This window comes from Triturus cristatus, chromosome 5_1, assembly GCF_964204655.1.
Source record: "Triturus cristatus chromosome 5_1, aTriCri1.1, whole genome shotgun sequence".
In the NCBI taxonomy this organism is placed as follows: domain Eukaryota; kingdom Metazoa; phylum Chordata; class Amphibia; order Caudata; family Salamandridae; genus Triturus; species Triturus cristatus.
The window spans coordinates 300,154,747-300,167,398 of record NC_140587.1 but is presented as its reverse complement, the minus strand read 5'-3'; the positions used below and the strand labels follow the sequence as shown (position 1 = coordinate 300,167,398).

At 44.0% G+C, this 12,652-nt stretch overlaps 1 protein-coding gene across 2 annotated transcripts in view; it reads right to left on the bottom strand.

Moving 5' to 3' along the window:
• Positions 1-4,255: 4,255 nt before the first annotated feature.
• The window catches only part of ANXA13 (annexin A13), a 164,739-nt gene continuing 156,342 nt past the window's right edge, over positions 4,256-12,652 (bottom strand). For both annotated transcript variants that reach the window (XM_085604991.1, XM_085604990.1), the window contains exons 9-11: positions 11,451-11,526; positions 10,052-10,164; positions 4,256-5,376 (exon numbers count right to left, since the gene is read on the bottom strand). In XM_085604991.1, coding sequence (XP_085461117.1) covers positions 5,257-5,376; positions 10,052-10,164; positions 11,451-11,526 — 309 coding nt within the window. In that variant the 3' untranslated portion in view covers positions 4,256-5,256. The remainder of the gene's footprint in view (positions 5,377-10,051; positions 10,165-11,450; positions 11,527-12,652) is intronic.

Sequence of the window (12,652 nt, the reverse complement as noted above, 5' to 3'; positions counted from 1 at the left end):
TCTGGCTCTCAGAAGACCCCTCTGCCACCAGAACAAGCTTCCACAACTGCATGATGAGTGTCGCCAACTGGATGAAGACCAACTGCCTGAAACTCAACATGGACAATATGGAAGTTCGGATTTTTGGAAACAACACCTTCTGGTGGAACGACACCTGGTGGCCCATTCAAGATGCTGACACATGCCTACAAGGCCCTCCATGACATAGGACCAGCATACATCAACCACTGCCTGAACTTCCACTGACCCTCCAGACACGTGTGGTCCAACTCCCCCGCACCGGAAAAACTACAGTGGAGGACGCTTCTTCTCCTACGTTGCTGCCAAGACCTGGAATGACCTTCCCCTCCACCTCTGTATTTTGTCCTCTCTCCTGGAATTCAGAAAGGGACTCAAGACCTGGCTTTTCGACTGAGCCCAGCAAGACCTCACGGGTGAGTAGCCGCACTCTGCAAATCCCGACTGATTTATTAATTAAGTAGGGCCACTCTGTGAGACATTTTCATTGGCTTCTCCAGCACTTGGGTAAGATCCCTCTCAATAACCTGTCAATATGCAGGAATGTGAGGACAGGACCAAAACATCTGAAAAAAATCAGCATCTTGGTCTGTTTAATGAAAGCAGGCTGAAGTAGAAAGTTTGCCGGCATGCCATAGGTGTTGAGGTGTCACTTGTAGACAGTTTGATTGCAGCAGGCTGAGACAGAAGGACATGGCAATAAACTGGGGGGGCCATTCACGCATCTCTCCAGTGAGCATCGTCCAACGTTCCCACCCAATTCTCCGATTTCTGTTTGAGGGCTGTGAACCGATCAGAGGTATTGATCACTAATGTTCGATATAGTTGGGAAATCCCTCCCCCTGACCAGTTGTCTCATCAGGAGTTTAGCCTCTAATGGGTTGTACTTTGGGGCTATGATGTCACTGACTGGTGGCTTGCAAGTGCGTGGTCTAGCTCCAAGTATTTATCACACTGAGTTTGAGAGTGCAAATTAGGCCTGCAAGCCCTGGAGTGATTTCATACTCAACCCCTGCCAGACATCTCCTAAGTTAGTAATATCAATCCGGTCCCATTTAGTAAATCCCTCCAGTTGTGCAGCGTGTTGACGCCACTTCCCCTACCATAGTGGAGTCTGCTGCGTGAGTCTCTTATCCTAACCAGTCATACATAACGCCAGCCACCAAATCAGAACCACTTCCCAAGTAAGCTGTGGGAGATGTTTGGGAATAGACACACTGTATAACATATCCATAATATTGTCTAGGCCCAATAGGGACAGTTCAGCATGTTACGATGGGTCTTCCCCTCCTCTGCTCAGCCAGTCATCAATCACAAGGAGCCTCACGGTCCAATAATAATGTTACAAGTCTTCAATTTCCATACCCCCATCATATATCGATTACATATTTGTCTAGGGTAATGCGTAGAGGGTGGCCTGCCCACAGAAAGGAGTGAATCATGGCTGTGAGCTTCTGAAACCCGCCAGCTGGGATTACCAACGGGGAACTTTGCAAGACACATAGGAAGCAGGAGAGAGTCATCATTTTAACAAGCGCTGTTCTACCAAGGATGTAGAGTCGGAGCTGAGCTCATTTTTGAAAGTCCCACTTTATTCTAGTCAGAAGAGGAACAATATCGAGACTCCAGGTCAGGCCTGGTTCGAGTGTAAAATAGATACCAAAGTATTGAAAGCTGAGCCTCTATTTGCAAAGAGGCTAGAAAGGGAATTGTATGGTTGTCGCCTTTGAGCGCGATTAGCAATGAGTTGGATCAGTTAATTTGGCGCCCTAAGGTTTCGTTGTATAGAAGAAGGCTCTGCAAAACTCACAGCCCTGATACTTAAGGATTTGTAAAATATAGTAGTACGTCATCGGTGTACAGTGCCACTCCATCTTCGCTACTTCCCTCCCAGCACCAGCTCTGTATCTGGGCATCACACCTAATCAGGCGAGCCAGAGGTTCAATGGCAAAGGCAAAAAGAAGAGGTGTCAAAGAGCAAACCTGCCTACTCCCTCTCTGGCTAGGGAATGAGTTGGATAGCTTGCCATTAATCCGCACTTGGGCAAATGGCTAAGAGTGAAGGAGTTTGACGTACCTCTGAAAGCGAAATCCAAATCCCATGAATTCAAGGACTATATATAGGATAGACAATCGACTGTCGAATACCTTCTCAAAGTACAGAAGCAGACGAGTGCAGGGGACACGTATGCTGTGGAGGTGAGTCAGTGCCACATGTAAGTGGCGGAAGCAATTAAATGTTCTGTAGCCTGACATAGAGCTACATTGGTCTGGGTGGATGAGGCATGGTAATACCCAGAGCAGCCTATTGGAAATATATTAATCTCTGAGTTAATCAGGAAAATGGACCTACAGGAGGAGCATTACTCTTTGTGTCACCCAGTCTTGTGAATGATTACAATGGTGGCCAAATCTAGATCTTTGGGAAATGCACCTTTGCCCTCAGCCTTTATTTTTAGGTCTAAGAGTTAAGGAGTTAGTATTTTGTGGAACGTACGATACTACTTGATGAGACGCCCATCTGGCATAAGTGTTTTACCACAGTTCATGTCTTGTAGGGCATCACCTAATTCATCCCCTGTGAGAGGCTAATCTTACTCCTTCGTTTGGGAAAATGTGAGTGACTGAAGGGGAGTGTCAGCAAACATTGACCTAGTCTGCTCTCTCAGGGAACACGGTTGTTGAGCGTATAGGGATTGGTAGTAATCAACAAACGTTGCTGACTCGCCGCAATGTTGAACTTTGGAGTTCCTTACGCCAGAGTCGTCCAGGATCTCTGGAACTATCCTGGAGGTCATTTCTCTAGTGGCCAGCCAATAACGCACCTTACTGGCTTTAACCCAGCGTTCGTAAACCCATCTAGTCAGTGCCCTCCAACATTGACAGGCATCTTCTTCCTCAGCTCCAAGTGGTGCCAGAGGGTCAAAGACGATCCTGTCTGGCACTGTCGCTCTAGCTTGAGGATTTGGACCTCCTGATCAGCCATCTGACTTTGCTTGCTTTTTTCTATACGGCAAAGGTAGGCCTTAGCAAATCCTTTAATGGTTGCCTTCCCAGGACCCCTTAGTATGCAATGGTGGTGACTGACTGAAACCTGATTAATGTTAAAGAAGGCCTGGATTTTTTCCACTAGGTATTCAGAGCATTTGGTGTCCACCATGCACTACGCATTAAGGCACCACACGGGCCTCCAGGTTGTAGCAGCCTTCCTAAAGTGGACAAGGATTGGGGAGTGGTCGGAGATGCTTCGTGGATGGATGGCCACAGCTGTCATGTAAAGAACATCAGGTGCCGGAAGGAGTAACAAAGTGATGCGGGAGAGTATCTTGCATGCAGCCGAAGTTGGGTGTACGGTCTAGCTTGCGAATGCCATATGCTACAGACATCACAGAGTCCCATCAGGACATCCTTGTTGTTAACAGTTTAGTTTTGCCAAGCCCACTTTGTGAATATTAATGACTTTAATATATTTATTTTACATGGAGAACAAAAAAAACAAAGTTACAGCATTAATAACTTCCATTTTAAATTAAAATGTTAATTTATTTAGTCATAAAAGATGAGGTGGGGGCACAGACCTCCTCACGTAGGTATGATATTAGTGTTTTGTTATGTTAGTAGTACTATTGTAATACTACTAAATGCAGTACAAAGTGCAGTTTGTGAATAGGCCTCATAGTTTCTTCAAAATGTTGATCCCCAAAGAGCATTTGGCGGAGAGAGAAATGGATGTCATACAAGGTGAACACCCAGTGTGTCAGTGTGGCATTAATTTTTGGGTAGTGACAAATATGTACAATGCCTTTAACACACTTAATTGCACTTGTGTACTTCATCCTGAATGAACAAGGTGAAAGTGGTGCAGAAAATGTGGGAAAGTGCCTACAATGCCCCGTTTTTCAGGGGGTCAGTGATAAAAGGGGTGCCGACGTGTTTTCCATGTGAAGAAAAAAGTAGCTGTTGGTGAAAATTGACAAGTTTCCTAGCCTTGCACACTGAGAAGCATATGCCAGAAAGGTTAGGCAAGTAGGACCTTTCCTTGCCAATGTTTGCCAAATGACTTTGTGAATAAGGTAATTGTTAATTTTAAAAATGGGTAGGTGTCACACACAAAAGATTTGTAACTTTTTTAAGAATCGGGCTAGCCGCCAACATTACAGACTACCAGCTCCCAGTCAGAGTTCCTGAGATCCACTCTAGTTAAGGTTAACTTTAGATAACATCAGTAACAACAATATTGTAATTCAACACAAGTTTATTAATAGTTTTCTGTTGCTTCTGGTGTCGACATAGTGTACATAATACGCGGTCCAGTCATTATACAAAACAAGTATATTTAGAATATAACAAAACTCTTTCCAATAGACATTACTTGAAAACGTCTCCTTTCCTATATTTCAAAAGTAGTTAACACAATCTAAGCATATGTAAAGGTAATTTATGTTTTTTTTTTCTTCAAAAATGTCAATTGATCTTCCCGTCCACAATCATAAACCCAACAATCACAATGGTTTGGTCCTGAGGATGTTTATCTATTTTTTCATAGGAACATTAGAGCTTAACCTGAATCTCTTAGAAAGAGTCCGAGTGCTCTGTGGTCACAACAACATGTACTATTGTAAAGTAGTAGATGTTTCTGTTTCATACATCTGTTATAAATCCATTTGGCCGTAATTAGAGAAAACAGAAAAACTCCAAATGTGAAAATGTAAAAATGTAATGTTTGTGGGAATGAATTGCGTGGTTCTCTTTTTCAATATTTTGAAGTATAAACTCGATTACTAATTGTAAGGAGAGAATATCACCAGATGTGCTCGTCTGCCAACAAATAATGTTATCGTTTTCTGAAAATAGGTTGATTTTTCACAATAGCAATGAGATCAACAACGTAACTCACTCTCTCACTCTCTTTTATTTTTGTGTCAACCAAAGATTAAGATGTGCACAAGCCGCCTTATAAAATAAGACACTGGGGACGAAGATTTGGTGTGAATTACTCTTGCAGTACTCCTGGCATACTCCTGAATTTCAGGAGTAAGCGAGGATTACTCCTGTAATTCTCCTGCCTTATTTCAGGTTTACTCCTGGAATTCAAGAATACCACAAGAGTAAGTCACATCAACATCTTTGTTACTCAGGCCTTTTAATTTAGACCAAGACTGAACAGTGACTTCTCCCTTTTGGGTCCTTATTTCAGGCTCTGGTGTTGAGCATAACATAGCATCAGGGTGGGATAGTTCAGTGCAGCAATGCCAGCAGTAACTTGCTGAAATCTCCAGATGTATCTGATTTAACAGCGTCAACCAGGGATTTGCTGTACATCTGCTGGTACTTTTCCTTTATTGTTTGAAGGTCAATCTGTTGAGATACCAAAATAATATTTTTCAGAACACTATTTTTAAAACAATTCTTCCACTGGAACATTGAAGAATCCAAACATTTAGCACCTACAATGCATTTTTCCGTATATCCATAGGTTACCTAAAATCATCTGGCCAATTTAGCCAACACACGTCCCGACATGTTGCAGCTCATAGCTGCCCTTCATCAGGGGTGTCCACAGCTGTGGCTCCCCGTGGGAGTGCTGCGGGGCGGTGGGTTGGGGCAGGGAGGAGCAGGGTGGGGGGTAGTAAACTCCGGCATAAGGCAGAACTGAGTTCTGTTAATAAATAAATAAAACGAATTTCATTGCGCGCGCTGCAATGAAATTTGCTTTATTTATTAACTGAACTCTGTTCGGCCTTATGCCGGAGATTACTACCCCCCACCCTGCCCCTCCCCCACCCTGCCCCACCGCCCCGCAGTGCTCCCACGAGGAGCCGTGACTGGGTGTCCAGTGTAGGTGAAGGAGGGCCAAATCCATGCCAGAGATTCCTGATATCAACATATGACACTGTTACAAAACATTGATCACAAATATTTTATCTACTTTGTTGGCTATCATGTAAATTTGGTGTAATTCAGCACCCCTAGACCTACATTGGACACTCCTAACCTACAAGGTCTCCGGCTGTAACAGCTGTAGAGTGTCAGTCCCAGAACCTCTCCTATCTTTCCCAACTCTCCCCACATTCGTCAAACTACAACCACACAGATCTCCAGTCAAACATTCAGGTCTGCATATATTTGTAACATAATTAGAATGCTACACTGGTTGCTGTTGCACACTATACACATGCTAATTACTTACTATTTCTCACTCTGGTACATTATAAGCTCTCTGAGATTCGGTTTGCACTTTGGCTATTTCTGCATGTTCACTCTTATCATTGGAGGTATGTCTACTAAAGAGAGGCCAGTGCTGGTCAGGGTTGTGTGCCCCATGCTTTCTAAATGTCTCTCATACAGTGAACTCCCAGCTGACCCTGGTGCACCTCAGACACTAGAGTGAGGTCTTAAAGCAGTGGTTCTCTGGAAAACGTCTGACCTGGACACCCACTTAAAACACAAACTTCCCTGCCCTTTCTTGAGCCATATAACAAGTCCAAAAATGTTTCCTCTCAAACCTCTCTGGCTTTGTTTAGGTGTATATGTAAGTTACAATTGTGTGATTTGTAGATTTCTGCTTTTCTTCTTGTTTTCCTGGGACTTATGGTCAAAGGACTTTAAATGCATCCTTGTAAAACCTATGGCTTCAGTTCCCATACACCTATGCTTCTGGGGGGGGGGGGGGGGGGAGTAGTTGTTTTATAGTCAATTTTAAAGTTCTAGTAGGAATTTCAAAAGCAATGGACGCCCGTTTCACAAAAATGCTGCCTTGATGGTTCTGAAAGCTGGAGCAGTTCACAATTTCATACTATGGCCACTTGCTTCCTCTGCAAAACTATATTGAATGTTGGTGATTTGACTGAGCAGAATGTAAAATCAAATTGATAAATTGATGAAGAAGCAGAAATCAGCCAACCAGACCCCTTTAAGCTCACTTTTACTAAAGTAACTAACTGCTCTTTGCTAGAATAGTTATGTGTAACTTTAGAATTAGGAATGCAAAGTCATTGTTTTCTGCTACTTTTTTTAAAAACATCTTTTTATGACATTTACATAATACAATACAAAGATGTACATTGAGATCAGAGTTTGACATTGTTTTCTGCTACTTCTGTTTCTTCAGCTAAGGAATGAACATACTGCAAGGTCAGTTCACCAACAAAGGCACCAACATATTTCACCCTATTGATTACTTTCCTGTTTCCAAATCCTGGTTCAACTCTGATTTCTACAGCGAAAGACGCACTCTTAGACTTACTGAAAGAACTTGGAGGCAACACCCGTCCCCCTCCCATCTAGCCCTCCTCCGATCCGCTAGGTCCAACTACAAAAAACACATCTTCAATGAAAAGGCTTCCTTTTTCGGTGCACAACTTGATCGGGTCAAAAATAGACCCGGAGAACTGTTCAGCATCGTCAAAAACCAAACATCATCTGCCCCCCAAAATTGACAGCCTCAATTGAGAAACGGGAGGAAATTTCAATCTTCTTCTCTGATAAAATCACCAAAATTGAGAAATCCTTCCTCTCAAATCCCCTCTCACCCAACCCACTATTTTCCTATGACATTTCTCCTGAATCTCCATCCTTATCAACTCTTCCCCCTGACTCTTCACATCTCTCTCTCGTTACCTTCCCTCCTGAATCCAACCCCTCTATCCCCCAGCAAAATAATAAGGCCTCCTGGCATAATTTCCATCCTTTTACTGAACATGAAGTCTATAACATCATCACTAAGCTACAACCATCCTCTCACACCAAAGACCCTCTACCATCAAACCTTGTCCAAGACCTAAAACATATCATTGCCCCATATTGGACCATTATTATCAACTCATCCCTGGCCACGGGGTGTGTCCCTGCCTCCCTGCAACTGGGTCAAATCACGCCCATTCCCAAAAATTCCAATACCGACCCTAACGACCCAAATAATCTCCACCCTATTTCCAACCTTCCTTTTCTCTCCAAAGTTCTTGAAAAATGCGCCCTGCTCCAACTGGATAATCACATCAACACTTTCAACCTTTTTGACTCATTGCAATCTGGCTTTAGAAAAGGCTGCAGCACAGAATCTGCCATGCTTAATATAGTTGATGACATCCATCACTCCCTCGACAATGGTGAGTCCTGTCTACTCATTCTCCTCGACCTCTCTGCTGCCTTTGATACAGTTAACCACTCTGCCTTACTTAACACTCTTAAAATCCGCTTTGGCCTCAATGGCCATGTCCTCAAATGGTTCACTTCCTTTTTCCAACACAGACCTCAACAAATCAAAATGGATGACTGCCTTTCTAACCCTACGCCTATCTCCCTCGGTGTCCCTCAGGGATCTGTTCTCTCTCCCACTCTCTTCAACCTCTTCATGGAACCCTTTACCCTCATTCTCAAACAAGCAGGAATCAACTGCCACCTCTATGCTGACGACACTCAACTTTACTATAAGATTAAATCTCGCGCTGATGTCCTTCACCTCAATGACACCCTGACTAAGATCCAATCATGGTTCCACACAATCATCTTAAACTCAGCCCTAAAAAAATGAAATCATTCTTTTCTCTCCTAAAAACAACCCACTTCCGATACAAGACTGGATCTCCGACCTTAATGCTCTCAACTGCTCACTCACCATTTCCAACTAAGTTAAATCTCTCAGCATCACCATAAAACTCGGCCAAAGGAGCACTCTTCACCCTCTGCCACCTCAAGAAAATTAAACCCTTCATCCCTGCTGACGACTTCAAATCTGTTGTCCAATCGCTGGGAGAATTGACTATGGTAACGCCATCCTCACTGGAACACCTAAAGTCCACCTAGAACCCCTCAAATCTATGCTCAACCTAGCTGCTAGACTCATCTCCGACTACAAACATTTTGACCACATCTTTCCTGCCCTCAAAACCCTCAAATGGCTACCCGTTGAAGCCAGATCCACCTACAAGATTGCATGCATCACGCACAAAGCACTGCACCAAAACACCCCGCGGTACCTCTCTGATAAACATCCACAAAGCTGGCTGTGCTCAACCGACGAGAAGCACCAACGCCCTTGTTCTAGTCCCTCCTCTGTTAAAGAAGAAATGCACACAATCTCGCTCCTTCTCCGGAAACGCTCCTACCATCTGGAATACCTTGCCTAAAGACCTGCGCTGTAACCCCTCGTACTTCTGCTTCAAAAAAAGACCTAAAACAGCACCTCCTTAACAAATATTGGGGTCCATAATACTAGCCTCGGACACTGACTCCCACTCTGCTCACCCGTCAAGTTCCCTTCTACTGCCCTCCAGTCTCTCCCCATTTCCCCTCTTTACTCACCACTCTCACGCTATTCTCTCCCCTCCCCCCTAATCCCTCCTCCCTACCTCTATCTATTCGACCAACATCTACCCTTTCACACCCCCTCCCACTGTCTCACACCTCCTATACTTCATCCCCTTCCCTTACCTCCTCCTTATCCACCCACCCTAGCCCAAATACCCATCGCCCTCTTTAGCGTAATTTAATCTTTTTTTTGTAAATAGCACCAGTATGTATCTGTTCTGTTTGATCTAATGGTTCTTATTGCTATTTCATTGAACAAATGTTTTTTTATTTCCGCTCCTCCTCATACTCCTGTAAAGCGCTCTGATACTTACCCCTGGATCTAGCCAGCGCTGTATAAAACTTTTAAAATAAATAAATAAATACTTTGCTAACTGTTTAACTTATGCGGACTCTTGAGTGTGTTCTAACAGGACCTCGCCACCTCCGGTTTGACTCTGAATTACTCAGACTCTGAAAAATATTTGGATAAGACATTTTAACAGGCACGGACTTATGCAAATCCCAAAGTGATATATCCCGCCATGTGAAAACTCGTTTATGGAGAACAGACCAACATGAGATTGGTTAGACAAGACAATACATTAATCCAATTTTGTACATTTTTTCATCCAATAAATTGGGCTTCAATTTTGCACCCTCTCTATAAACCTGAAAAGACCACTGGTACAAACAATGTTAGCGCCTAGCGCCATCAACTAAGGATGTTGTTAGTGAGTCTTACCTCTGCCCTGGTCACAAGGATGCGGATTAGCATGTCTTCGTCTGTCCCTGCTCCTTTCATGGCCTTGTGCAGTCGTTTGGCAAAATAGCCATGACAATCCCTGGCACATCTCACTAGACAGAGGCAAACGAGCAACAGCATTACATGCGCCCTGTTATGTCTTCGGATTCCTCCATTTCAAAAAATTCATTCATCACAGTCCTTCATTAAGGTTACTAATAAAACATGGTTTTCAATTTCATAAACATACCAAAGATGTTTCCCTGGACACAGCCAATATTATAGTACTCTGACCGGGACAGGATGGACATACTACCATTTCCTTAAGATTGGATTATTTTAACATTTAGCTAAATGTTCTAATTCATATACTACACTCCAGCAAGAGCACCTCTGTTTCAATAGCTTGTGCTATTAAGTATCAACCCCCAGAATATCGTGGCGCAAAAACAGCGAGGACCGAATATTGAGGGATAAAATACAGAAAGGTAAGTGCAGGGCCGGCTTTAGTGCTGATGGCGCCCTGTGCGACAATCACTTTTGGTGCCCCCACATCCCATGACCACCTCTTCGGATTCTCTCCTACCACCTGCAAAAGTACTCCTTATCTCTCCCATCATAAGATATTGCTAAACACAGCGCCCCCCTGAGGTCACAGCGCCCCCCTCCACAGGTAAGCGCCCTTTGCGACCGCACCAGCCGCACTGCCCGAATGCCGGCCCTGGGTAAGTGCATATAGGGAAGAATAGATTTACTAATCCTAACTCCACATCTACGTATCTGGAAGATATATATACACATATATCTATATATCAACAAGATACATATATGGAAAGTTAGGTATCGAAGATCTAGACTTACTTATCGGTATTTTATATTCAAAATTTTATACTCGATGTTGGGTCCCTTCGATATTCTGGTGTCAATAATCAGGGTGCACCATTTTTAATGGTAAATCTTTAAAAAGAAAGTTAGCTGCATGCTACCATGTAGGTTATATATTTAGAGAAATAGAAGAGGAAACATCTGAGCAGACACAAAGCAGTAGGTGCAAAAACACGGAGCATGATTCACAAAGCAAAAATGTGGCCAGATAGAGGGCATGTACCAGCTCTCAGTCCACTGTCGGGTGCTCCGGCTGTCTGCCTGACTGTGCCAATTGATCTGCTTGGTGGATGTGTGTCAGTCAGGAGCGCTGAGCTGCTCTTGGAGACACAATGCCATTATGAAGCGGTTGCTCTGCAGAAGCAGAGACATGATCTCAACTCTTCATTGATAGACAGTGATATGGTGTGCACAAGAGGAAGGACTGACCAACTAGACTGAAGAGGTAACCTGTACAACACACAATCTTGTGAAGAAAAAAGAAATAAAGGAAAGGTTCCGGCTTTAAGTTTACCTAAAGTTAGGTAGGCCTTCTTCAGGCTTCCTGATGTTTCACTTTTAATGACCTCTTCAATGTCTTTTCCATGCAGCTGAAAGTGAAACATTGAAGAAATTAATATACTTAAGGCTCAAGCTGACACTTTTGTAGGCCTTGATGTATCGCACATGAGTGGGTTATCTACACAGTAGCATTTCTAGTAAATAAACTGTCCCTATAAAGACGAACTTCCTTATTTCTTTACATACATGTGGTTAGAAAGGTTAGTCACCCATGCACTCTGCTATAGAAGTTCTCAAACAGGACATATAGAGGGAGGGTTATGACAAAACGGGCTCGCTGCAGCACTCGATAAAGACGACCACATTCATCTAAAGCTCCTCAGACTCTCCTCGCCTTTTGTAAACTTGGGTGCGGTGAATTCCTTCTTTATTTCTTATCAGATTACCTTTATTATGGTAGAGTGGTCGAAGCAGCGAGGAATATGTGTGTGCGAAGAGTGTGTGTTCTGTGGGCGTGTGGTAAATAAATGTGTAGGACCGAGTGGTGGAATGTTTGTTGAGTTTGGTTCCTTACTGTACCTCTTTCGTGAGGAATATAGTGCCTTGAAGCAGGGGCGGCTCTTCCGCTATGGTGGAGGAGTGCCGTCCCACTGCTGCTACCCAGCAGAGGCAGCAGTAAAAAAGAAAATTATAATAACATTATTTTATTATCATTTTCTTTTTCAGCGTTGCCTCTGCTGGGAAGCCGAGTCGCGGGGCCCGGCCGGCCCCGAGTTTCATGAAGAGGAGTAGTGGGCATTACTAAGTGTGCATGACGGTTTGGCCGGCTGTTTTAGGCCAACCTAACTGTTATGTGCACTTAGCCTCTCTCCACCCAGCTTTGTTATGCAGCCACAGGCTTCCAGGCGTGGTCTGAGCCACAAAGCAGGCTGCTCAGACCAATCCCAGCATGAGAGCAGTGCTGGGAATGGCATCTGGGAACCTGCGCAGTGAGCATGCCAGTCGGGGATCGGGAGAGGAGAAACACAGCGTTAAGTAAGTCTCAATTTATTCGTTTTTTAGGTCTCGCTGAGCCCCAGCGCTTGCGCTGGCTCGGAGAGACATTTTATAGTTGGAATTTTCAAAGTGCTGCCGTGGCCTAAAGCTTCAGTGCACGTGAACGTGCACGCGCGCAGCGCCATGTGTCTTTCCTCGGCAGCACGCGATCGCAATCGC